At 44.2% G+C, this 26,155-nt stretch overlaps 2 protein-coding genes across 18 annotated transcripts in view; one reads left to right on the forward strand and one right to left on the reverse strand.

Moving 5' to 3' along the window:
- Positions 1 to 865: 865 nt before the first annotated feature.
- Positions 866 to 9,173, reverse strand: HAUS8 (HAUS augmin like complex subunit 8). 4 transcript variants are annotated; one of them, XR_010468285.1, is made up of 12 exons: positions 8,544 to 8,602; positions 8,386 to 8,456; positions 8,251 to 8,306; positions 7,845 to 7,941; positions 7,159 to 7,272; positions 5,917 to 5,999; positions 5,376 to 5,447; positions 4,970 to 5,128; positions 3,458 to 3,599; positions 3,222 to 3,379; positions 2,373 to 2,514; positions 866 to 1,704 (listed from the first exon to the last, which is right to left on the reverse strand). XR_010468285.1 is itself a non-coding variant. In XM_065042539.1 (11 exons), exons 2-11 carry the CDS (start codon positions 8,453 to 8,455, stop codon positions 1,584 to 1,586), a joined length of 1,056 nt encoding a protein of 351 aa, XP_064898611.1. In that variant the 5' UTR covers position 8,456; positions 9,043 to 9,173; the 3' UTR covers positions 866 to 1,583. The 4 variants fall into 4 exon arrangements, 3 of the variants coding, with proteins under 3 accessions (XP_064898611.1, XP_005505541.1, XP_064898610.1); XM_065042539.1 differs by lacking the exons at positions 3,222 to 3,379; positions 8,544 to 8,602 and adding an exon at positions 9,043 to 9,173; XM_005505484.3 differs by lacking the exons at positions 3,222 to 3,379; positions 8,544 to 8,602 and adding an exon at positions 8,804 to 9,003.
- The window catches only part of MYO9B (myosin IXB), a 40,114-nt gene continuing 22,752 nt past the window's right edge, over positions 8,794 to 26,155 (forward strand). For 10 of the 14 annotated variants that reach the window (XM_065042440.1, XM_065042432.1, XM_065042441.1 and 7 more), the window contains exons 1-6: positions 9,207 to 9,327; positions 16,425 to 17,317; positions 23,786 to 23,880; positions 25,490 to 25,552; positions 25,679 to 25,778; positions 25,924 to 26,024. In XM_065042440.1, the coding sequence (XP_064898512.1) occupies positions 16,481 to 17,317; positions 23,786 to 23,880; positions 25,490 to 25,552; positions 25,679 to 25,778; positions 25,924 to 26,024 (1,196 nt within the window). In that variant the 5' untranslated portion in view covers positions 9,207 to 9,327; positions 16,425 to 16,480. Of the gene's footprint in view, positions 8,983 to 9,206; positions 9,449 to 16,424; positions 17,318 to 20,302; positions 21,158 to 23,785; positions 23,881 to 25,489; positions 25,553 to 25,678; positions 25,779 to 25,923; positions 26,025 to 26,155 lie in introns of those variants that run through there. The other 4 variants (XM_065042433.1, XM_065042436.1, XM_065042444.1 and 1 more) reach the window with 4 other exon arrangements.

Here is a 26,155-nt window from a genome sequence, read left to right on the forward strand (position 1 = left end):
AAGGGTGGGCTTAATTTAAAAAGTATTTCTTAAAAAAAAAGGTCTACCACCAAGAAATCCTGGGAAAGACATTCTGCCCTATGTCTGCACAGACACAAAATTATCAAGGCACTATATACTTGATTTTCATTTCATCCCTCTCCCCTTATACTTAGGATGACCTCTTAACTTCTGAAGTCTCAGAGTGACACTCTTATTGTGAACAGGTTAAAGGCACGAGGACACACATCCGAGCAATTATCCAAACCTAGGAAGAACACTTGTTTGACCAGCAGTTTCATCATATGGGAGCCTTTCTACCGAGATCTCCATCCACCAAAACTGAACGACTACCAATTTGCAGCCATGACTCGACTGCTTAGCAGAGTTCTCCATCCAGTGGCCAACTTTGTAGGCGCAGCTCATGTTCCTGACCCAAAACATGGTCCTGTGCACAGCACCCACAACTGGTGGGCTGAACAGCAGCACGTACAGGTGAACAACGCAAAACAGAGCTTTTGAAAAACCACCATGGAAAGAGGTTCCACAGGTAAAAAAACCACAGGATACAGAAGAGAGAAATGCATTCCATGTACAAAACCGGAAAGTACGCTGAAATAACCTGCCACATCTGGCGTGTATGTTCATAACAGAACACACTCACTCTCATGCACTTACTCAGTAGTTACATTGGAGGTTTCTCTCCACGTTCACGCTCTTCTGGCCTCAGTACTTGGGTACCAGGAGGTAAGGCTTGCCATTGGGACTGACCAGATCCTCTAAGGCACTGCATATATTGTGTAGTATCAGACCTATGTAAGCCCGGATGGAAACAAAACTTCTGCAGGAGATCAGTGAAGATATTAAAACGTGAAGGCTCTTGATATAACACTGGAAAATAAGTCTTTATTATGAAAAAGAATAAATAAAATCTTTAAGAGAAAGTGTCAGTTTAATACAAAAGCATTTCCGATTTTAATTAATTGTTTCCAAGACCATTAGGCAACAAGTTACCAAAACTTTTCACTTGTTACAAGTGACCAGGCTCCTTCCAATCATCAGCCCTCATTATTTACTCCCCTCGCAGGTTTTCCTCCCAGTAAATCCAGAAATAAGGGACAATTAGAGTTCCTCCAGAAGCTCTTCACTGAGTGACCAATGATCCTACAGATCCTCCCGATGAGATCGGCACAGGCACAGCCCCACCTACACAATTCCACACCTACATCGTGATACGCTGCCCTCTAAGGAACACTACTTTGGAGAGAGATACAGAGCAGTGCACTTGAAGCCAGTTCCAAGGAAGTAAATTAATAAATTTAAGAATACAGATGTCCCATTTGCTAAGAATAACGTTTCCTCTGATTTACCTTTCAGTATTGTCAAGGCAGAAGGTGATGAGAAAGGTGTCACAGAAGTTCGTGTTAAAATGTCTCCTTATGGGACAGCACACAGAAGAAAACCGCATTTCTCACATTAGTAAGTAGACATGCTGCTGGTTTCGTATTCTGGTATAACTGAAAATTAGGACAAGTTCTATGTCCGTCCAGGAAGTACGCTGGCATTGATTTAGCACCCGCTCGTCAGCAAAACAACACACAAACTCAGTCGAAGTACCAGCGTTTCACAACATCTAGTCCATGTTTCTCTTCGCATATTCTTTGGTTATGCAGAGAAACTTCTTTACTAACTTCAAATGACAGGTTCTGCACTTGTTTGAAGCTCCTGGAACAAAAGAAGCAAGCTAAATCAGTTACTCTGGAGGAGAACAACCTCTGCTTAACTCCAAAGGTTCTGCACCTGGACTTGGACATCATTCTCCTGCCATGGAGCCACCAAAAGAAAAAAAAATAAGTAAAACGTGAATTTTCACAGAATCCCAGAATGGGAAGGCGGGAAGGCAAATTTATGATGCTTTATCTCTTCCTCATGCTCTCAGCAATACTTCATATTCGTTGACACAATACTCGAGGTAAAAAAACCTCTTCTGTGCTCCTTGTACCTTCTTGAGCATAATATCTTTGTATGGTTATTAATTAAGACATAAGCGCTTCCCAGTTCACTTTTCTGTTTCCTGGAGTTCTCCATTCTCCTACATATTTGCACTTCACCAGGGCTATTCTCGCTCATCAAAACTCTCAGCTGAAGTGTCATGGCACACTAAAGTAGTTCACTTAGAATACACACAAATAACCCCTCAAATGTCTTTACTTTGACTGTTGGTGGGGTAGGAACAGAAATACAGATGTCTGCTACAAACAGAATAATTTTAGTGCCACTATCCCCTCAATTAATTATCTTCCAATATACATTCTGGGTATATTCTGGTGAGACTATAGATTTTTCTCTGAATATTCAGCCAACAAGTCTTTTCACCTGATTGTTGTAAATACCTTTGAAGCTCTTTATCCAGTTTCTGAGAAACTTCTTTAAGGTCTTCCAGTACACGAAATGTTTCCGCACCATCTCCGGCGCAGCTTGGCATAACTTCTGACACGAGTTCCTGTGTGATGGTTAACTGCTTCCGCAGTTCATCTACAATATGAGTTTTTAAAGATATTATTTAAAAATACAGGCAATGGCATCAGTTAATACAAGATTAGTCAATAGCTGGAGTAACCGCAGAAACAGATGGACTAGATGAGGATAAACTACGGTTTGTTCAGCTTTCACACACTATAAGAAAGCTGTGAAAACCAAATTCTTTTTAGCTATGAAGACTAACAACAGAACAGGCCATTAAAATTGATAAGCGAGCTCTCATTTAGAGTATGCCAAAGATTTTGACAAGACAGAAATGGAATAGTAAAAACAAGTTTAAAACATCAAAAATTCCCTGGCATGTTATATATATTGGTATTGGCACGTACCCCAACATGAAATTCATCCAGTCATTTCCTTTAGCAGACACAAATGAAAAATATGCACTTATTTCCTTTCAAACCTTCTTACAAGAATTCTAAGTTCTTCAATAAACCTTTTCCATTTGTTTTAAAGTGCTAACAAGATTCTTGTAAATGGTTTAAGAATCTCATTTCTTGCAGACCAGCAGCTCAAAAATGTAGCTTTGTGTCCAGACTTCAATACAAAATACAAGTACTAATTTATCAGACATTCTTCAAGACATCACACAATATATTTAAGGTCTAGTTCTACGGGAAATGTGAGCGAGTCTACCCATGTGACTTCATCCCTCAGACACAGAAACAAGAAGAGATCAAGTATTTCTACAACTTGCTTACCTGTTTGGAAGAAGAGAGGAGGACGAGTGCCATGAATACAAGTAAAAGATACAGAAACTTGTTAAAGGAAGTGTGCAAAAAACATGACTAATATTGCAGCCCAGTGTCTGTACAAGCACTAAGAGCACACGCTGTTCCTCCAGTGGCCACAGATAGATCTAGCAATAACAACGGAAGAACTTGAGCATACCAAGAACACTTGCTGAAAGTAAATTTAGTGAATCAAACTTTCATACCAAGGTACGTTAGCATATCTCCTTCTATGTGAATATTCTTTATGGGTAATTCATGCCTAGTGGCATCCAGGGAAACCGCAAAGCTTTTATATTGCTCTTTAAACTGCTCACAAACAGGAACAAGGGGAGAAAGTACTTCCATCTGAAAAAGACACAGGATGAATCAACACTTGTTCAAAAGCAGCCGTTTTGTTAGTACAGACCTGGCTCAAGACAGAAAAATAATTTATAAAAACCCCAGATGCTTGTCAACACAGGAATGCAAGAATCCCAGAGTGTCAGGGGTTGAAGGGCCCTGGAAAGCTCATCCAGTGCAATCCCCCATGGAGCAGGAACACCCAGATGAGGTGACACAGGAAGGTGTCCAGGCGGGTTGGAATGTCTGCACAGAAGGAGACTCCACAACCCCCTGGGCAGCCTGGGCCAGGCTCACCCCAAACAAGTTTCTTCTCAAATTTAAGTGGAACCTCTTGTGTTCCAGTTTGCACCCATTGCCCCTTGTCCTGTCACTGGTTGTCACCAGAAGAGCCTGGCTCCATCCTCCTGACACTCCCCCTTTAGATATCTGTAAACATGAATGAGTCCCCCCTCAGTCTCCTCTTGTCCAGCTCCAGAGCCCCAGCTCCCTCAGCCTTTCCTCACACGGGAGATGCTCCACTCCCTTCAGGATTTATGGATGTCCAGATGGCCTGACTGCTCCCTAACCCAGTCCTCATCAACCAGGCAGACTCCTCCACTGTCCTGCCTTCCTCTGGGGCCTCAGCGGTGCGGGATCCTCAGGACAGCCTCCGGCAGAGCAGACAGAGACAAAGAAGGCATTCGGTGACTCTGCCTTCCCTGTATCTTCTGTCAGCAGGGCACCCACCTCGTTCATCAGTGGCCTACATTGCCTCTGCTGTTAGTTTTATCTGCCACGGATTGGAAAAAGCTCTTCCTGTTGTCCTTGACCCCTCTCGCCAGGTTTAATTCTAATGAGGCGTGAGCTTTCCCAGTTGCCTCCCTACGCCCTCTGACAAGAAGTTGTTTGTGGTGTTACTGTACCCTTTAACAGCTTTTCCTTTGCCTAAGACCAGTTTCCTTGATACTGTAACTCAGAGGTATTAGCAACGTGGCAGGCAAGGTGTTTTATATGTGATACTTTGTAATTAACAGTGTATTCTCAAAAAGACAAGTCTTGTTTGATTTTTACAATGCATATTTGTTAAAAGCAAACATAGGTTTAGTTTTGAAAATTAATTATTCACAAGTAGTACTACCTGAAAAAAGAGGGGAGGGTTTAACTTCTAAGATCAACTACTATCAAGTATTTCATTAGAAATTTGCCTTCTTACAACCAGACCAAAACTGTTACTGTCTAACATATAAAAATTAGACAAAGAACAGAAAAAATTGTACCCCAGCAACAGAAAATTGTACCGCAGCAGGCCGCAGCAGCAGAGAAACCTCTGGATAAGGACTACTTCATAAATGAGCTTGTTTAAATACAGAAGCATGAACTGTAATAAAGCCTACCTGTTTATCCAACGCCTCGTCAAGTTTCTGCTCTCTCTCTTTGAGGAGAATTTCACGCTTTAACTCGCAGAGCTTCTCCTGTTGTCTCTCCTTTTCTTCACACAGCATTATTAAGTTTTCTTCTGCTTTCTTCTCCAGCATGGCAAGATTTTTTTCTGCCTATTACATCCAAAAATATTTACAACTCAATTAATGCTACATTTAAATCATTAACATATTCTGAATAGCTTAATTAAATTGGCACCAAATTCAGTCTAAATTTTCAAAGCAGGTCACACAGTTTTACTACCATGAACATATTAAGTCACAAAAATCTAACTTTTATGGATCAGAAAGCATAGAATTAAACAATTCCTCAAAATCAACTTATTCTATCTGAAATACCAAACTCTTGACTGAGTCTCACCTTTATTCTTAGGTAAGTTAAAAGCAGTGTCTGAGATTCCAGCTCTTCCATCAGAGAATCACAATCATTTCCCTTCAGGACAGAAAAGAATAGTTTGGTATCTAAACAATCATTTTTTCAACCTCCAAATAAATAACAAAGTCCAATTCATCCCTGGAATCATCATCAACAGCTTGATGGAGAAAGTTTGGGTTTTTAAATAAAACGTGTTAATTGAATATACTTCCTTGTTCTACCACTTTTTGTAATGTTACCAGCAGATTTTTGTAATACTGGTAGAGAACATGAAGTTTCAGCGCTACATTGAATGAAATCTGTAAACGAGGCACTTCAAATTAAGTTGGATCAATGTTAGTTTTCCAAGAAAAAATTCCAGAAAATATAGTCTGTTTCAAAAAGATGGACCCAGTTTCAAAGCTGTATATTTCATGACAGCAACTTGTTACAATTTGTGCGCTGGGGGAGGCATCTGGCAGTAACCATTGGAAATTCTGTGCCACACACTTTTAAAGTGGGGTGAAATGAAAGCAGTGAGACTCACCTCTTCTTTGGGTTTTTGTTGTGGCCTTGTATTTCTTTTGCAAGCAGATTTTGAAGCAGAAGTCTTTTTGCGGACGCTTTTATCTGCATCACAACCGAAAAGTTACTGCTCTCTTCTACCAAAGTATATATGCTGGGTCAACATACCATCAGGCTCTCCAAAGGCAAAGATAACTTCAAAATCATTCTGTGTACCAGTAAGGAAGACTTGTGCTCCCTTTCTGGCTCTGATGCTACTCACAAGAAGCTGTGGATCATGTGAGCCTTAAGTAACAGTTACAAATAGATGTGAGATAATTTTCAGAAGAGCTGATAATTTGACACCCATCTATTGTGGGACGGAAGACCTGAGAGTACTTTGGATGATTTGGTAGTGAGGTGACTGCGAACTGGCTGAAGGGAAGAAGCCAGAGTCGTGGTCAATGGGGCAGAGTCCAGTTGAGGCCTGGATCCAGTGCAGAGCCTCAGGGGCAGTGCTGGGGCCGGTATTATTCAATATATTCATCAGTGATTTGGACGAGGGAATAGAGTGACTGTCAGCAAGTTTGCTGATGACACCGAGCTGGGAGGAGTGGTGACACTGGAAGCTGTGCTGCCATCAGAGACCTGGACAGGCTGGAGAGCTGGGCAGGGAAACATTTAATGAAATAGAACAAGGGCAAGTGTCGAGTCTTGAATCTGGGCAGAACAACCCCAGGTTCAGTGTAAGTTGGGGAATGACCTATTAGAGAGCAGTGTAGGGGAAAGGGACCTGGGGGTCCTGGGGACAGCAGGGTGACCATGAGCCAGCACTGGGCCCTTGTGGCCAGGAAGCCAATGGGACCTGGGGTGGGTTAGAAGGGGGTGGTCAGTAGGTCAGAGAGGTTCTCCTGCCCCTCTGCTCTGCCCTGGGGAGACCACACCTGGAATATTGTGTCCAGCTGTGGCCCCTCAGTTCCAGCAGGACAGGGAACTGCTGCAGAGAGTCCAGCACAGGGCAGCTTTCGAGGTCCCTTCCAATCCCTGACATTCTGGGATTCTGTTCTTTAGTATTTGAAGTTAAACAAAAAGAATAGTGCACCCAAAAGACACTAAAAATCAAGAGGTTAATTTAAACCCTGAACGTCTCAATACCTCTGCTTAAAGACACTGAAATAACATTCACTTTATTTAACAAAATCCCTTTGTGAATATAGTAGAATACAAGGGTTACTTACACATTAAAAGTAACAAAATATGAAACTGAGTAAGAGTGTGAGCTTACCGCTAATGGCTGAAATATCAAGGTCTGGTCGACTAATTTTGTCTTCATCTAATAAAGTGGACTGCAAGTCACCTTTCTCAAAACTACTCTGACTCGATGAGTGAGAGGCAACATCTGTAGAAAGAAGTTGTTATTAAACTAAAAGAACTAGGACAGATTCTGCACCAGTTCACAATCATTTATGCTTTCACTAATACATGGCAATCTTACACAAACTTTTACACACTTGTTTTACATACGCTGTTTGTATACTCCCTAACTTAACTAGAGATCAGGCAGGTCAGACCGTTATCCTCTTAAACTCGTCACAGTTCAATAATAACCCTCATATATGAAAAGGGAATAATGTTATTTCCTCGGGATTTTCAAGTCAGGGTCTTACCAGAAAATTCTTTTGCAATTATTGTAAAAGAAATAAAAACTGGACTGTTTTGCAGAGAGGGATACTATGCAAGGGCATAGTAACAGAATGTTCTAAGTCTTATGCAGAAAGCAAGAGATTTGCTTATTTTACACTTCTTAATGCCACATCAAGTTTCTTAATGCCCTTTGTATACAGATAATAACTAGCAGTGATGTAAGTAGTACAAAATAGCATCTCTTAACATTTTAGAGTCGTTAAGAGTTCCGCAGGTCAGAAATACAAATTCACAAAATAATAGCTTTTAAATTCTGGTAAAACCTACCAGCAGGTTTTTTACTTTTCTGAGGAAGAGCTGATCTTGGTTTAGTTCCAGAAGATGGTTTAACAACGGACGTTGAAAAGGAACTTGCAGAATTATCCTGACAGTCAAGAAAGAGAAAAGACTTAACATAAGCAGTAATTATGATCAGAAATATAACTTAACTCCGATTCGAATGCTGACAACAAGCAATTACAGTCCAAGTGTGTCTTCGGTGCTTTGCAAGTCACCTGAGTACAGTCCCAAGTTTCCATCCCAGTCTGCATCTAGTGCTACACCATGACTCATTCATAACGCCAGTGAAGTCATTTTTTGCTTAGTTCTCACTGCCATACACCCGAGCCGCCCCTCAGACCGCTTCTGTCCTTCACTGAGCAACCGCTGAGCCCAACAGCGTGGGTCCAAGTACCTTCTTGGCATCTTTCTTATCGTAGTCCAGGTAGCGAGACTTGACGACTCTTCCTCCTGCAGAAGGAGCACAGGGCGCTCAGCCGGGCCCGGCCCGCGCTTCCCGCCTCGGGTTCCCCCCTCAGCCCACAACCACCTTTCCGCTTATTCTCCGACGCTTCTCCGCGCGCCACCGTAGCACCACTGTCGTTCGCCAGCGCAGACATCCTGCAAAGACAAGAGCGGGAGATGACAACGGCCGCAAACGACGAGGGAGGAGGCGGGCGGGGAGTCGCTGCCCTCCCTCTCTCTCACCCTCCCGCCGCCTCAGCCGCCATCCCGTTCGAACTGCGCGCACGCGCGGCCCCGCCCCGCCCTTCAGGGGAGGGAGCGGCCGCGCGCGCCCCCTAGCAGCACGGAGGAATGAGAGCAACCCACTCGGGACAGGGGCCACACGGGCACGGCCACTCCCCCGCCGGCGATGCCTCCCACCCGGGCTGCGCCTGCAGAGCCTCTACCACCCCCTCAGCACCAGCGAGCAACGAGAGCCTGACAACGCCTGCAGCATGACTGACCGCAAGCGCTCTTCTTTCGTTTGGTGGGAGGTGGCCACTCTTTGTGGTGAGCCCCACGAAGGCCACGCGAGGGAACTTCTGCCCCGGCGAGCACCAGCAGGACCGCCGCCTCCGCAGCGGGAGCCCTCACAGCGCCGGGAGGCGACGCTCCCAGCTGAGGACCGCACTGCGTTTCTTTGGTTTGTACAATAATACACCCACTCCTGCTTCTCGCCGCAGGGCCCTGCCTCAGAAAGCACCTGGCTCCCGTCGAACACCCGCTCCCGAGCCGCTGGGAGCCGCGGGCGTGGGCGAGGCGGCTGGGCTGGGCCGAGCACCGGCCGCCACAACCCCGGGCGACGCTTCGCGCCTCCCGCCCCGGCGCGTCGCGCGGTCCTGCCGCCGGGCGTAGCGCATGCGCAGTGCGCGCGCGGCGCTGAATGGGCGCCGCCCTGCCTCCCGCTACCCGGAAGTGGCGAGCGGCGGCTCGGCGGGGCCTGTGGCGGGCGGCGGTGCTGGCGCCAGCGCTTCACACACCGGCTGAGGTAAAACGGCAGCGAAGCGCGGCCCTGCGCCCCCGATGGGCCCTCTCTTGCCTTCCTTCCCCTCCCCTCTCTCTTCTCCTTCCCAACGGGTGACAGAGCTCTGTGGTTGTGCCTCCTCAGAGTGAGTGATTTCACGCCCACCCGAGCTCCGGTGTGGTGGGGACCTGTGGGTGGGCGGGAGCCTCCACCGCTCCCCTCAGGAGCCCGGGGGCCGTTCCTCGGGGCGGTGGTGCGCTGCCCCGGGGCCGCGGTGAGGAGCGGGATGAAGCCGTGGGGTGTCTGGTTCCCTGCGTGGGCTCGTAGCGGGCGGGATGATGGAGGTGTTGCCGCCGACTCGTTTTGCATCTGGAAAGCTGGACGTACCCTGAGGGAAGGAACAAACCTGAGCTGCACCGCCCGGCTCCCCGGGGTTCGCACAGCAACACCGGGCAGGGCGCGATGTTCACAGCTTCCACCTCCAGCTTTGCCGATCTGCTTTTCCAACAGCCTGTAAACTTTTGTGCAAATATCTCAGCATCTTTCGAAAAGCTCGTTAAAGCTCTATTTTGTTTGGGTTTTTTTGTTTTATTTTTGGGCGACTCTTTATATCAGTGCTGCTGCTGTGTTGATTCGTGCTTTCTCACGGGGACCAGCGCTACCTAATACACGCTTCTGGTTGTTTGTGTCTTGGTAGTGCTGTGTCTTTTTGCAAAGTTTGCATTTGTGGTCTCTGGAAAGTAAAACTTTTTAAAGCTGGGAACTTCTTTTTGTTACGTGTTTGTAGACTAAGCACAGCAGAGTTCCATCCCCATTTGTGACTATTGTGGCCGTATGGTTGATGTAGGTGTGTGCAATCCTAATGTGAGGTGACTTATCAGTAGAATTTTTAGCCTTGTTTTCTATTACTCTGTGTTTTAGCAAAATTCTTACCCAACTTTATTTGCAAGTCCTGTTTGTGAAAAGTGAGAAGTACTTTGCTTGCAAGTGCATTCAGTTTTTGATTTTGCCTTCTGGAAATGGGTGGCAGCGCAGCAAAGGGCTGGAGATGATCTCAGGCTTCTGGCAGATGCAATTAGCCTTTCAAAGATGTCATCAGCACCCTCCACATTTCTAGTGGTATTTTGACACATGTACGGTGTGCTGATGAGCTCCCTTTTTTCTTAATTCACACAAGTTCAACCTAAAGTTTCATTAAAATATTTCTTATGCAGCACTAGACCAATGAGATTTTTTTACTTCCTTTGCTGATAGCTGTGATGTTATTGAGGATAAAATGAAGAAGACTACAAAAGGTGATAGAATAGCCTCCGAGGTTCTTTTGGCTTATGCTCTTTGCCGCTAACACTCAGGTTTTTTAGCCTTCATTCCCTGTTTTCTCAACAAGGCCACATTTTCATTTCCTCTGAATCACACTCGAGCGCATCTCTCACTCTGACATCATGCTGTTTGTAAGGTAATGACATGGTGTAGAGCTCCAGTGTCGCTGGCAGCCTGATAAGGGATCCTGGCAGCCTGATAAGGGATCCTCGGCTGGAGCTGAAATGCTGGGTCTGAGTCACCGAGAGGAAGCCCAGGTCTGAGCTCAGGTGCTTTGGGGACGGAGGTTGGGATCAGGCTCTCAGGGGCTGCAGGGAGCAGAGAGAAGCTAGAACTGCCTGTAACAAAGGTAATTGCTTTGACTTTTTTTCCTCAATTTCACTGCATTACTTGCATTGCAATCTCACTTCTACTTTGTGACGCAGTCTGTGGCAGTAACTTCTCTGGCAGGGTTGATTACAAAGAAATGTGTTGTGAATTTGCATGCTCTGCTGAGAACTACACCTTTTGGAGCAGAAAGGGCCAAGAGCTTTAATTAAATAAAACCAGGGTTCTAAAGTTGTTTAGTCCAGAAGAGTTGTTGATGGCCAGTAAAATTACTGAAGTATTACTAGGTTGCTAAGCCATTTTCAGGTAATCTACGGATGTCGTGATTACCGGGAAAAAAAAATTAAAATTAATTATGCTGAACTAGTGGCAACTGTGTGTCCTTCTGACATAAGGTAAGGCCTTTGTGTCACCTGTAACACACAGTTAATTGTGGAAATTTTGGGGTGTATCTGTAGCCTGTTATCTTGCTGGAAATTCCTTGCTTTGGAAACCAAGGGTAAGTAATAGCTGACTATGTCTGAGGTTGCTGAATGTTTTCCGTTTGATCACACAGAGGACAGAGGGGTCTCTCTTGGGGATGGTCGTTGGCGACTCTGGTATTCAAGAATATTAGAGGTCAAGGACTCATGATATGTTTCTGGTTTTGTGTTGAAAATGACTTGATGAACAACGGGAGAAGCTTGAGTCTCTCATTTTGAGGAATGCAGCACTGGAAATGTACATGAAAATATGAAGAACTGGAATATTATAAAGTTCATCCTCAACAATTTTGCTGTAATGGTGGCTTTCCTTTTTTAGCTTCACTATGATTCATTGACTAAATATGTGGCTTCAAATTATGGCCTTATTTAAACTAAACAGATACCCTGCGCTGATTGGGGCAAAGTTCTAGAATTTTACTATGCTATTAAGTGGGCAATGTTGCCTTTAATGCGTATTAAAAAATTAATTGACATAATGGAGACTTGAAAACACTTAGAAAATGCTGTGAGATTACCACATAAAATTGGAATTTTTGGGTTTCTATTTCTATTAACGTCTGAGCAAAAAGTAAAATCACAAATTTATCATAAATTACGTAGCCTACTACATTTCCTCTACAAAGCATTGAAGTAGTTACCTGAAGTGTTGCCCTACTTGGTGATTTAAGTGACAAGTATTGTATGATTCTATGAAATTTGTCTAGCACTATTCCAGATTTACTCCTCTTCCATCTCATTTGAAATAGATCCTGTTAAATTACATTACTGGCACAATGAGACCACTGTCACAAGGGTGCAAATCATATATCACTATATCTATCCTTGGAACACTGCAGCTGTTGTCCCGTTTGTGCCCACAGAATTAATACAGTCTAACGTTTGGGACAAAAGGTTAGAATCAGAAGCTTTGCATGTCTGACTTCTTTGGACATTTTTTGTCTTGCCCAAGTCTGTGTTTGCATCTGTGAAACAGGCCTATGGTGAAAAATGACGCTTTATTGTGTTCTGTAGGTGCTGATGACTGAACTTAGTAAATTCTAATTGCTGTGAAGGTGTATACTTTTGTGTTACAAAAGGCTTGTGCAAAGTAAAACATTTTAAGGAAAACAGGAAGGAGTCCGAATGTGAAGCCTAAAATTAGTTGATGTGCACCTAGTGCCAGCTTCTGCCTCCCACTTATGAAATTCTCTGACACACAGCTTTGTTTTTTCCCCACGTGTTGGAAAGGAGCTGCTTATGAGAAAGGGTATTGAAAGAAATCGAGGTAACTTTGCAGAATTTCCATCGTCAGAAAGAACCTGGCGGTGGTGGCTGGGCTGCTGTTCTCCTGAGCTGGCTGGTTTGCATGCTGACCTCTATGGTTTCATTATTACCTTCTACTCTTGTATTTTTCTTCCAGTATTCTTCGCACCTGGATTCAGGGTTGTGCTTCCTCAATGAGCCAAATTACATCGAATAAATATTTCAATTGCTTAGGAATTCCCTAAGTTATTGGAGATCATATAGTTAGAAGGTATCATTGTAATCACCTGTTCAGACCACTTTTGACATGAATGAGAGGGGGCTGGCCACTTGGGGAGAATATCAGGCTGTTGTCAGAGGGCGTAGGGAGGTAACTGGGAAAGCTCAGGCCTCCTTAGAATTAAACCTGGCGAGAGGGGTCAAGGACAACAGGAAGAGCTTTTTCCAATCCGTGGCAGATAAAACTAACAGCAGAGGCAACGTAGGCCACTGATGAACGAGGTGGGTGCCCTGCTGACAGAAGATACAGGGAAGGCAGAGTCACCGAATGCCTTGTCTCTGTAGAGACAAGTGTAGAGTCTTGCATCTGGGTAGGAACAACCCCTGACCTTAGCTGAATACTGGGACTCATTAGGTAACCAGCTTATAATTTGTTCAGTGTATGCTCCTTTGCTTTTATGTTCCAATTTGTGGGTTGAAATATTGTTTAGTATGAAGTCAGAGGTATACCAAAGTCTGTCTCTTTTAGAGCGGTATTATCGTCAAAGAAATTTGATATCCTTTCTAAGACAATAACAAGTAGTTGGAGACCAGTAAGTTTTCCTCAAACCTCCGTAGTGACTAGATATTCTTATTCTGATTCTTGGATAGAAGAATTTAAGCATCATATTATTTCTTCTTGCAGTCACATAGTGCATTTTCAGCTAGATAAACTGCGTGACAAAAGCAGAATTGGTTAAAAGGCATTAGCAGTAATTGAGCGCTACTCTTCCTTAAATGACTTTTAGAATTTAATCTTTTTCTTCTTAAAGTCTCATGATCAGTATTAAATTATTCAAAATAGGGTATCTATTTTGAGTTGTTGGATGCAAGAGCAGTCTTAAAGCTCCGTGCTGTTGACAGCAAGCAAGTAGTGTCTGGATTTCATATCTGGTTAAAACGGGGCACTGTTGTGCGGACTGCCTTTCTGTTTCCTGCTGATGTGACTGTGCATTGAAATAATGTTTCAGCAAGTTCTTTCTACTGTAGATTATCTTCCAAATAATTCCTACAGGGTGATGGGTGTCTACTTGAGCTTCTACTGAGTCGTATGACTGCACAGTTTAGACATCTCTATGTAGCATGAATACATTAAGGATGATGTTTGCATGTTGCTTTGTCAGAAATCTGTCATCTCCAGGATGAGAGGGCTTTTTCTTTCCAGATTTTCAGTCATACACACCTGAGCAGACACTAGCAGCTATTGCATTGCTGCTTACTGTAACTGGCCTGGGCTTTTCACCGGTAGAGAAGAGGCCGTTTGTGTTCCGGTTTCCTCTTTGGAAAGTCTGCTATGGGAGTCTTGAGCAACATACCAGATCTTGGTAGAACACGAGATGAAGTTAGGAAACGTGTGTTTGCGAAGCCAGAGGTCGGCACCTGGGCTCAGCTCTTCTGTGTGGGCAGAAAGTCGGTGCTGTGCTCCTTAGGGTGCTGTTTTGGTGACAGTGCTCCCGAGGGGACTTCCTCTATCGTACCAGACTGTGTGTCTGAAACTAATTGCTGAGGGGAGAAAAAAAAAGGAAGTTTGCACTAGCCTGTCTGCCTTGGACTGGCTGGGGCTGGAAGGAAAGTGGTCACTGTTCTTTTTGTCTGTGCTCTGGAGTGATCTTCCCCATAAGCAGCAGTCTGCTGTAGGTTCTACTGTACGTTAAAGTGCTTGAGCTTCTATAGGTTAAGAATTCTTTACACTTGCATAATTGCTTCAGACTTATTAGCTAGTGGCCAATGATAATTATAGGAAGTGGAGAGGGGCCTTTGAGCTCACTGGTCCATCCTTCTGTGTGATCAAGTTCTTGCAATAAGCTCTCCTTAATGAATGAAGGATTAAATTTAATGGGGGAAAGAAAACCCCAACCGTTCTCGGAGAGATCATAGTGCTTGACCAGAGATGTGCTGTGGTTCGCCTTGCTGTCTGTGGCTTGCTCAGCCTTCCTTTTGATGAGTAGCCACTAAAAATTATCCCGCTTGCATAACAATGTCTTCTGTAAGCTTGCTATTCAGAGTTCCCTTAAAGCGTGGTTCTCTACTTTGAGGCTGTTCATGAGGCAGAACTCTGTCATAAGTTTCTGTGAAGTGATTCATTCCTTGCAGTGGAAGTGGCAGCTAAATGCTTCCCACTCTACTGATTTTAATTTGAAATGATTGCTCTCTGTGGCCTTATGCAAGTTCCTGTGCAGTTGCTTAGTGGCAAAAAGCAACTTCACTGGCATTTCTCTGCCTTTTTTGTTTTATATATTCAGCGTGTAACTGTTTAATTGGAAGACTTTGTTCTTGAAACAAAAATGGAACTGATATTCTGGGTATGAAGTTCTACAGACTGTTGAAACAAAGGGGGTGCTTCATTATCCGTCTCCTTTTACTTCTCCTTTACCCGTTGAACTAGAGCGGTGTAAGCAAACCTGGTCCTGGTGATCTGGGTGTAGAGTCACGGCCGAGGGAAGAATCACTGGCAAAGGCACAGGGCGTTACTGAGTGTAGAGACTTCTAACTTGACGGTAAGGAGGAGGTTGATTTCCGTGAGGTCGATGTTAGGTTGAAATTAGATTGCTGGCCTGCATCAGGGATGAAAGGAGGAAAAAACCATCAGAAGGAATGGGTTTTGGAGCCTCTGTGACAGATATAAAGGCTCGCGAATGAAGTGGGTTATTTGGGATCTTGTTAACTGAACTGATAAGTAGTTGCAATAAGATTAATTTTACTTCGTTGCCTAAAATGGAAGATAAAGCATGTTCAGACCTTTCTGTACCAAGGATGTGGTTCACTGAAGTGAAATGAGCAGTCTGTCTGGGTACCTTTTGCGTGTTCAAGAAATCACCGGTGTGCAGGGTTGGAAGGAGCTGACAGCAGGATCTGCACTGGGGTAAATACTGTACCTGACTTGTACCTTTCATGAAAAGAAGTCAGTGGGGGAAATGAAAAAACGAAGTGTGGATGTCGGTGCTGTAACCATCCTCCTCCTTGCAGCTGTGCTCTGCTTCTGCCGAGTTCCTGCCTGCTCTGAACCTGCGCTGCTGGTTTCAGTACTGATCAAACCCCGTTTCCACCTCAAGTCGCTCGTGCAGCTTTAAGGGAGGGTTTATGTGGGAGTCTGAATAAATGTTTGTGAAGCCATACAGTGAACCAGGTCAGGGAAATGATCTGGGTTGAAACTAACCTTGGGGAAAGAAGGAAGTTTTAATGTGGATGTTTATCCCAGTTCAGTTTGCTTTGCGGCTGGATGAATGCTTGTGTTGCCATAACGGGGAGGAAGGGGTGGCAGGGGAATAGAAGGAAGAGTGAAAAGAGAACAGGTGTTGTGACAGCTATCGACTGCATGAGACGGGCTAAAGAGGCTTAATAGCACTAATGTGCATGAATAGTGCATTTGTTCTTTAATAATTGGCTATCTACTTTATTCTCATCCTTCAGAAAACAGTACCATGCCCTCAGACCTCTTGTACGCATATTTATTTTAACTCCTGACATTTTTATTTTTCTTTTTTTTAGACAATGGGCACTGCATGTTAAGCAGAGGTGAAGACTGAAGCCCATTTGGGGGCAGAATGAGTTTGAAAGATGCTGAAAGTGCAGTTTGCCAGGCAAAGGCAGCCTATAATCTTCATATTTACCCCCAGCTCTCGACAGAAAGTGCTCCCTGCTGCAAAGTGACAGCAACCAAGGACAGCACGGCTTCAGATGTCATCAAGGATGTGATTAATATCTTAAACCTGGATGTCTCGAAACATTACGTGCTGGTGGAGGTGAAAGAAACGGGTGGTGAAGAATGGGTACTTGATGTAAATGATTCTCCTGTTCATAGGGTTTTACTTTGGCCTCGTCGCGCTCAGGATGAGCATCCCCAAAAGGATGGGTACTACTTTCTTTTACAAGAGAGGAACACTGATGGGACCATCAAATATGTCCAGATGCAATTGCTTTCCAAGGAGACAGATGCTCGGCGGTTGGTTGAAAGGGGTTTTCTTCCATGGCATCAGGAGGACTTCGATGACTTGTGCAATCTGCCCAACTTAACGGAGACAACGCTCCTAGAGAATCTCAAATGCCGCTTTCTAAAGCACAAAATTTATACTTACGCAGGAAGTATTCTGATTGCAATTAACCCCTTCAAGTTCCTGCCCATTTATAATCCTAAATATGTCAAGATGTATGAGAATCATCAGCTTGGGAAGCTGGAACCTCATATTTTTGCCATTGCTGACGTGGCTTATCACACAATGCTTAAAAAACATGTGAATCAGTGCATAGTTATATCAGGGGAAAGTGGGTCTGGGAAAACTCAAAGCACAAACTTCTTAATTCACTGCCTCACGGCTCTGAGCCAGAAAGGGTACGCAAGTGGTGTGGAGAGAACTATTCTAGGAGCCGGACCAGTTCTGGAGGTAAATTGATGTTGAAATTGCCTTCTGTGAAAATTGTTTCTTGCGAACATCAAACAGCTGCTGTTGAATGCTGCTTTGGAGAGTCGCCTACTTGGTTTAGGCTTTAAATATCACTGGGCTGTGCTGGTGCTTGGCTGTGTTGTCCAACTGCTTCTAATTGATTTTCCTTAATTCATCCTTCCATTCAGTTGACTTCCTGTTGCTTTTAATTTATATTTGACTTAACTTTCCACCACTAAACACTAACGTTCTGGGACAGAGGTTACCTGTGTTTTCCAGCTGAGAGTTTTGATGGCATTTCAATCAAACTGTAAGTCAATGTTTTCATAAAAAGACTGTTCCGCTGAAACATTAACTGCTTAGTGTAATCGTGCCTTTGTGCGTAAGCATGTCCTGCAGCATTTTCATGAACTTGCTCTTTGAGGAAGTTATTTCCTTTCTACAATTGTTTGTGAAGAGGTCAACATTGGTAGTTGGGGAGAAAGTGTGAAGTGGTTTCGGCTTTGGATTGCTGCAGCATTTCTAACAGAAAGCAAAACTAAATGTGCGGGAAGGGGCACAGCGGATCTTGCTTTAGGTATCAGCAGGACAAACTTAATCTGATCTTTTAGGCTTCAGCCTCTCCTTATTGCTTGCATCTGAAAGAAAAAACACTGAAAATTTGGATGCAGGTAATGGTCACCCGCAGTAAAATCTTCAACAGCAAGGAGCCCAAAACAGCTTTAAATATTCTCCAATGTAACAACAGTTTCATTTGAAATAAGCAAACTTTTTAGATAAAATGTGAAAAAGCAATGTAGTTAAACTTTAAAATGTGTTACATTTATAACTGTGATTTGGAAGCTTTTCTGTAAAGAATGAGGAAAAGATGCGAGTTCTTTTTTGCCTTCCTTTCTGCTGCTTGAAAGAAGAAGTAAAATAGTTTGAGGTTTGTTGGTTGCTGGAGTTCAAGTTTGCAGCTCTAAACAGAAAACAGGAAGGGGTCACTGTGGAAAGCGCTGGTTGATCAGCTGATCTCTCTGCCTTTGGTACGATTAACTGTTTCAGATCCTTCTTTACCGGCCACGGTACAGCTGTGTCAAACCAGGTAGAGACATAAAACCTGGCGTCGCGGTTTACTTGGTGGATGAGAAATGCACATAGCTTCAAAATTCAAATTCGTAACTTTGCTGAGGTTGCAGGTAGATATTGTGTATGTCTGGAAATGTGGCAGGAGCAGGATAGCAAGCAGAATTGCAACCCTGGACTTCAGCAGGGCAAACTTTGGCCTTTTCAGGCAATTGCTGCGGGAAATCCCATGGGCAAGGCTGCTTGAAGGAAAAGGGGCCCAAGATGCTGGAGGGAGTGGAGCATCTCCCGTGTGAGGAAAGGCTGAGGGAGCTGGGGCTCTGGAGCTGGACAAGAGGACACTGAGGGGGGACTCATTCCTGGGGATCAATATGGAAAGGGGGAGTGTCAGGAGGATGGAGCCAGGCTCTTCTGGTGACAACCAGTGACAGGACAAGGGGCAATGGGTGCAAACTGGAACACAGGAGGTTCCACTTAAATCTGAGAAGAAACTTGTTTGGGGTGAGGGTGGCAGAGCCTGGCCCAGGCTGCCCAGGGGGTTGTGGAGTCTCCTTCTGTGCAGACATTCCAACCCGCCTGGACACCTTCCTGTGTAACCTCATCTGGGTGTTCCTGCTCCATGGGGGATTGCACTGGGTGAGCTTTTTGAGGTCCCTTCCAGCCCCTCACATTCTGGGCTAAAGAGACATCAGTGATTTTTCTGCAGTAAGATTTGCTCTCATAAGTACTACAACTTTGTCAGGCTTCTACTGAGCATTTCGTAACTCATTTTGTGAGAAAATAGTCATGCTAGCTGGAAATACAATGTCTGTTTGAAAGCTTAGTTTGCATACCCGCCAAATGGATTCTAACATGGCTGTTAGAGCACATATTGTCTAAAATGTGAGGCTTTTTTCTGAAATTCTCAGAGACAGTTCTCACTTTCCTGCTTTGAGGGTGTCTGTCAGTCACAAATTGATTCGTTTGGCTGACACTGAAGTTTCCGCGTTTCCTGATATGGATGGATGCTCTTGTGCAATTCCAGTCACTAAGCGTAATTTTAAAAAACCAAATAAAGTCTTGCTCTTGGGGAGGAATGCACGAAAAGCTTACGCTGCTTTGTGGAAGTTAAAGTGATGACAAACTATTCTGTTTGAGTTGGTCACTTCTAAACCCAACTGCACTGACTCATTTGGGTTTTTTCTTAAGGGAACTAAAGTCGTACGAGGGAATTTTTCTGCAATGGATGTTTCAGGGGATTTTTTTGCATGAACAGTTTTTAGTGTGCCTGGACTAGTTGAGAATGGCCTATTTAATTTTGAAATTTTATTTTGAGTCCTCATGAAAGTTGAAAATGTGCTCTTAACTGAAGTCTGTTTCCCCAACTCTTATGGTGTAGAAGTTGGTTGCATTTTGGCTCAGAGCTTCCCCTTTTTAGTGACCTCTTATGGTTCTGACACCCAAGTAAAATGTGTGTTTACAGACTGAACTTTTGTAAAAGTTCAAGGAGCAGTCAGGCAATGTGGACATCCATAAATCCACGGGTCCGGATGGGATGCACCCGTGGTGCTGAGGGAGCTGGCTGAGGTCATTGCTGGGCCGCTCTCCGTCATCTTTGCCAAGTCTTGGGAAGCGGGAGAGGTGCCCGAGGACTGGAGGAGAGCAAATGGCACTGCTGCTTCAACAAGGGCAGGAAGGAGGACCCGGGGAACCATAGACCGGTCAGCCTCACCTCCACCCCTGGGCAACGGATGGAGCGACTTCTCCTTGGTGCCATCTCAAGGCATATCAGGGATATGTAAAGAAAGAATCCCAGAGTGTCAGAGATTGGAAGGGATTAATTAATTAATTAATATTGACAGCACAGTCAGGGCTGGGGGAATGAGATTTTCTAGAAGTCAGCATATTAAAAAGCTTGTTAAATATCGTTGTAGAAAGTAAACTTTCATGCTTGACAGTTCTATGGAAAGCAGAGTAAAGCAATTTACTGTCAGCTCTGTTTTCTTTATTCCAGTCCCATTGTGCTTGTGGTTTTGGTGTAAGTTGGACTGAAGCTGAGCGGTGCTGCAGCTCTGGTTTTCATTTGATTTGCCCTAGAAGTCTGCATATATATTTAGTGGGTGTAGTCTGTTCTATTTAAGGGAAAGTAGTTGTTTTGAGGCTATTATCTGCATGTGTTTGTTTTAAGAATCACAATCAGAGGAGGAATGGAACTTCCTTTTTCCATTTGGTTGGATGTTCCTGGGTTTTTTCGGTAGGAATGTGCTGTTGTGTACTTTTCCCTGCTGCGCACACCTCTTGGGGGGGAAATCACCTTGTCCTTTATACAGCCTTATCATGTGGTTGCTGGACCTCCCCAGGACTTCGGACAACGTCCAGCGTTGCAAAACTGTCCTGAGTGTTGCAACACTGGTGGTAATTAGTGGAGATTTTGCAGCATGTTTGTGATGACCACTACAAAAGCGAGTTCAGCTCTCAAGTCCTCGTTTCCTCCTCCAGGGTGTGTGATTTGAGTCTTCAGAGTCATTTGGCACACGAAAAGGCAGGTCTGTGCAGCGATGGCTCTGCTGTGGAGTGCAGTGGCTTGCGTAGAAGGTTTGGGCAGTTCTTACAAAAGAATTCAATGTGATTTTCAGTTGTGTTCTTGAGGTAGGCGATAGATCCGTGTGGTTTGGGCTCGTCTTCTTACAGCAAATAAAAGGATTTGGTTTTTTCCCCCCTAATGCTGGTAAAGCTGTCACTGTCATGGGAGTTCGGAGCAGCAGACTCCAGTTCATCCTCTTGCATTCCGAGGTAAGAGGACGGGTTGGATGAGTTTCCTGCCGGCCTTGGGCTATTTTTGACTCGCTCTCTTTTTTATGTAGCTACTGTTCTGCACTGGAGAGGGTTCCGTTTAGTTGTTCATTTTCATCTTTCTCCTCATGGACTTGTCAGGGAAAACATTTAATGGGCTTGGTTATATAAACGATTATTTCTCTTTAACTGAGATTCTCTTGTCCCTTCACACCTTCCAAACTGATTTTGCAAAGCAAAGGAATGGCAAACTAGGGCGATATTTTAGTTGATTTTGAGCTACGTATAGAGTAGCTGGCTAGAATCATCTGTGAAAGCTGCTTTCTTTCAGAGCAATGGCTGGATAACAAGGGAACTTAATTCTCATCTGTAATCCTTTTCCTGTAGGGTAAAGCTACAGCAGATGAAAGATACCTAACTGCCAAATAGTTAAGTAGTTAACGTTTCCAATTTTTGCAGCGTTCTGATTTTAGGTGGGAATGTCACTTATACAGTTAATTCGTCCAAGTGTGTTGAAGGATATGGTAGCAGTGATTAGCGTTTAATGTTAAAAATTCCCCACCCGGAATGTCAGGGGACTTGGAATACTCTTTAAAAACTTGTAGATGTTAAAAACTCTTCTGAGAAAACCATTCAGTACATGAAAACTTTCCTAAAAACTGATAATATTAAATCAGCTTTTAAGAATTTGCTGTATGCTTTGACTAAATACCAGACACATGAGGTCATAAGAGCCTTTAGTTTTAAACTGTATTCATTGCTTACATGAGTAATCAGTGAGAGAAGTTCTTCAGGAAGCCTGGGCTATGGGATTTCTTAACTCCCTAATGCCAAAAATATTTCTTGTTAAACAGCCATGTGGCAAATGTAGCTACACTGTGTTTCTTGAACCAAGTAAACTGATAGTTAACTGGGGGCTTAAATTAAAGAACTTGTTAGAGAAGAAGTTTTTCCAGAATCAATTTGCAAGTCCAAATTGTTCACCCCGAGGGATTCCCGCCGAGTTGGCCGGCGTTGCACAGAGAGGAAGATGGTTTGGATTTACGAAGCAGACGGCTTGCTGTGCTGACCCTTCTGGGCTCCCACTGTAGGTGTTGGCGTTTGCAAGGAGTTGACCTGGATTTCATGCAGCCATTAATGTGCATGTGTGTGCAAAACGAGCTCTAAAAAGGAAATACATCTGGGTGATAACTTGGACACAAATCCTCTTTTCAGAAACCCATCGACTTTTCTGAGGTTACAGCAGAAAATCACCCGGTAGGTTCTCACCCATGTTCCTTTAGGTCAGAAATAGCAGCTGTCTGAAGAACGATGGAGATTCTCCCAGCTGATAAGAAGTGTCTTGGACTCTGGGTGCTCGGCTGCTGACAGAGAAATCTGCTTGTAAGAACTTGGAGAGCCTGTTCTGGAAACAGTGATCCAGGAGAGAGGAAAAAACAGAGGGAGAGAAGAATTTCAACATACAGACAATGTGACTGCTGTGAAAACAGTTCTCCCCTGGGATACACACCACACCTGGGCCGTTTGATCTCTGACCAGCTCGGTTCTGGTTGTGTACAGTATTCACGTGTCCATCGCTCTCCGGGTGTGTGGAGGAAGAGGGTGGCACTTGTGTGAAATCATTCCACGAATGTTCTATATTAGGGGAGGCGGATTTCCTAGGGGAGGCCTTAATTGCTTGGAGCTCCAAGAGGAAATGTCTGCGGCGGGAGGTGCTGGTGACGGTCCGCGCCACGCGGTGGACTTTGCCAAACAACTGCATTTTGCACAGGGTTTCTCCTCCGGGTGCTGGGTTGCCTCCTGCGTGTGTTAAGGATGAGAAATTTCTCCTGACTGAGAAGACAATAGTTAAGAGTTGACAAAGTTCAAGATATTCCCAATAACTAAGTCTGCTGTACTTTTAGATGTAGTAAGTTATCTTTGTAGCTCTCAAGCGTGGCTAACGCAGAGGATATTTTGTGTTCCGTGTGTACTAGCGACTATCAGAGGGCTTATGATGCAGGCAGAAGAGTTAAAGATGCACAGTCAGGATTTGTGCCATTCCTGGTGTTTCCCCTTTCCCGCCACCTCTTGATAAACCCCGTTTGTCCGTGTTGGCGGCCGAGTTCGCTGCCCGCTGACTGTGACACAGCTCTATAAACCAAAGGTTTTCTGTTTGTCTTTTTCCTGTTCCTTGAATACACAATTTGCAAATTCATGGGCTAACTTTATAAATAAGACCTTGATGTTCTGTTCTCACTTAAAGAAAAACTGTGCTCGTTGTGAAATGTTTGAGTGGGAGCAATACATTGGGGAACAGACATAGTTTGCGGCTCTTCCATGGGAGAGGCAATTCCGTGATAATTGTGCTGTCCTACCTAATATCCTCGCTAAGGTCGTAATTGCTAGTGAGTGAGGCTGACTTGCTCTCCAAAATATTATTGCATGGGGCAAATAATAAGTATATTTAGTTCTGTGAGAACCAGTGGAGGCTTCTTCAGTTGCCATTTGCTGTCTGTGCTGCCATCTGTTGTGTTCGGAGTTCATCCTGTGAGCTGATGGGCCTGGGCAGTGAGCAGAAGAGCTCGAAAAGCTCTGTGGTGACGTGTTTAGTTTAATTGAAAATTAACCTATTTTGCTTTATTACAGGCATTTGGAAATGCAAAAACAGCACATAACAATAACTCCAGTCGTTTTGGAAAATTTATTCAAGTCAACTATTTAGAGAACGGTGTTGTCCGAGGGTAAGTACGGTCTGAGGTTCCTCTGGGGTTGATCTCTGTGCTTGTAGGGGTTGATGAAAACTGTTGTACGCAGAATTCTGCCTTATTGAGACTCTGCTCCTGTGAGAACATCTAACTGAGCTCTGCAGAACAACCAGGTTGTACGTAATATTCTTACCCTGCTGTGCAACCAGATTGGGTTAAGAATTTGACTGTTGCTGCATCTTGTACCTTCACGCTAAACGACGGATTTTCTCATAAAACTGTTGTCCTCTCCCTTCTGCTATTAAAACCAGAAGATGCGAATTTTTAAGAGGCGATGGAGAGAAGTGAAATAGATTTGAGGAAGCCATTTTAAATGCTATAATATTGTATTACACCGAGGCACACAGCACGGGGAATAAGCAGGAGGAGTCAGAAACCTGTGTTAGGGCAGGAGATTATGACCTGGTGGTGATTCCGGAGACACGGTGGGACAGCTCACACGACTGGAATGTGCTCATGGCTGGCTGTGTCCTTTGCAGGAGAGACAGGCCAGCCAGGCGTGGTGGTGGAGTTGCTCTTTATGTGAGAGAGCAACTACAATGTATTGAGTGTTGTCCAGGCACGGCTGAGGAGCGAGTTGAGAGTCTATGGGTGACAGTTAAGGGGCAGGCTGGCAAGGGTGATACTATTGTGGGAAATTTTTCATATCTTGCTTTGTAAAATGCAGCTTAAATTTTTAATGCTTGTGTCTGCACAAATTGCAGCAGTCGCACGTTGTCAGGATGGGCCTGTGCTGGTTGGGGCGCGATGCTGCGGCCCGGCGCTGGTGCAGAGTTCTGCCCCGTACCATCGGCAGAGCCTTGCTGCACTGTGGAGCATCCCTAACAACCCCCGACTTTGTTCTCTTTCCTTTGGATCATCTTCGTGTTTGCACTTCAACATAAACAGCGGGGAACTCTGTCCCACATTTGCTCGGAGTGTTATTCTGAACACAACTGGTGTCTTTTCAGATCGTGGTACACCAGCTCACGAGGTTGCTACAGTTTGAATATGCTTGTTTTGTCTTCAGCATGAGAGAAAGCTGCTCAAACTTTGGCCTCGTTCATTGTATCCCATGTCAAGGAATTTATGCAATTGTGTAGGAGATTTTGTCAAAATGTAAGGGGTTTTCTGGCTGGCTACCTTCTGGTTTTGGCTGATGTACATATTGTCATAAATTCCAGCGAATTTTTCAGATTGACAATCAGGTGGTTGTCCAGTATATTTTGGGGCTCCTGTAGGCTGTGCATTCCTTGTCAGATAACTGTTGATCTCGGGGTAGAGAACAGGTTGTTAGCGCCATGCAGATCTTGTTTCTGCTTAGAGTTCTTCATCAGCACCTTTCTAGCTTCATCTCCCTCTTTCCAGTTATGTCTACCAAAACCAAGCACTGATCGCAGGTGTTTTTGGGGCGTTTCTCTTTGCTCCGGTTACAGTACAGAGCACACTGAAATGTTTGGTTTAGGTTTAAGACGGTGACTACGCTATTCTCCTGTATATTTTAGCGCAGGTTTGTTATTGGAACTCTCTTGGCAGTTGCTGGCTGATGTTTCGTGACAGCTGTTCTTTTGCCCTCATGGTTTTTTCCCTTCTTGCGTCTCTTCAGGGCTGTTGTCGAGAAATACCTGCTTGAAAAATCTCGTCTGGTTTCTCAAGAGAAAGATGAAAGGTAAGAGATGAATATAGTCTACTAACACACTTATAGTCAATGCAAGAGTTTAAAAGCATCTCAAGTATATAGAATAAAAGAAAAATCATTCTATTTTCATGAAAGAGAAATACATTGACTTTGTAGGAACTACCACGTCTTTTATTATTTGCTACTTGGAGTCAACGAGGAAGAGCGTAAAGAATTTCACCTCAAGCAACCTGAAGATTATTTCTACCTCAATCAGGTAATCTGTGACCGGGATTTACAAATGTGTCGGATGTGTTGTCTGTCTTGTGTTAAAGGTAAAAGAAAGCAGAAGAGATTACACTTGTTTTCTTGTGATGTTTGTACTTCGTTCTTTGCCTTTAATTATGGGTGGCTCTTCACAGCATAACTTGAAAATCGAAGATGGGGAAGATCTCCGCCATGACTTTGAAAGGTTAAAACAAGCCATGGAGATGGTTGGCTTCCTTTCAGCAACAAAGAAACAGTGAGTAGAACCCCTGAAGCTCTTGTTACTGATAGCTGGTTGATGTTCTTGAATGGCAATAAACCGTGGATGCGTGGGGATCACGTTTAGTTGAACGGGAAGCAAGGAGAGCGTAGTATTTGAGGCCTACA

This window comes from Columba livia, chromosome 27 (genome assembly GCF_036013475.1).
Source record: "Columba livia isolate bColLiv1 breed racing homer chromosome 27, bColLiv1.pat.W.v2, whole genome shotgun sequence".
NCBI classification, from domain to species: Eukaryota; Metazoa; Chordata; class Aves; order Columbiformes; family Columbidae; genus Columba; species Columba livia.

What these genes read in the sequence shown, in the direction of transcription:
- HAUS8 (XM_065042538.1), bottom strand. Translation starts at nt 8,566, where the DNA reads ATGGCGGCTGAGGCGGCGGGAGG. An exon ending in TAACTTACCTAAGAATAAAG is followed by an intron (nt 5,129 to 5,375) that starts GTGAGACTCAGT and finishes TGGATGTAATAG; the next exon opens with GCAGAAAAAAATCTTGCCAT. An exon ending in AGATATGCTAACGTACCTTG is followed by an intron (nt 2,515 to 3,457) that starts GTATGAAAGTTT and finishes CTCATATTGTAG; the next exon opens with ATGAACTGCGGAAGCAGTTA.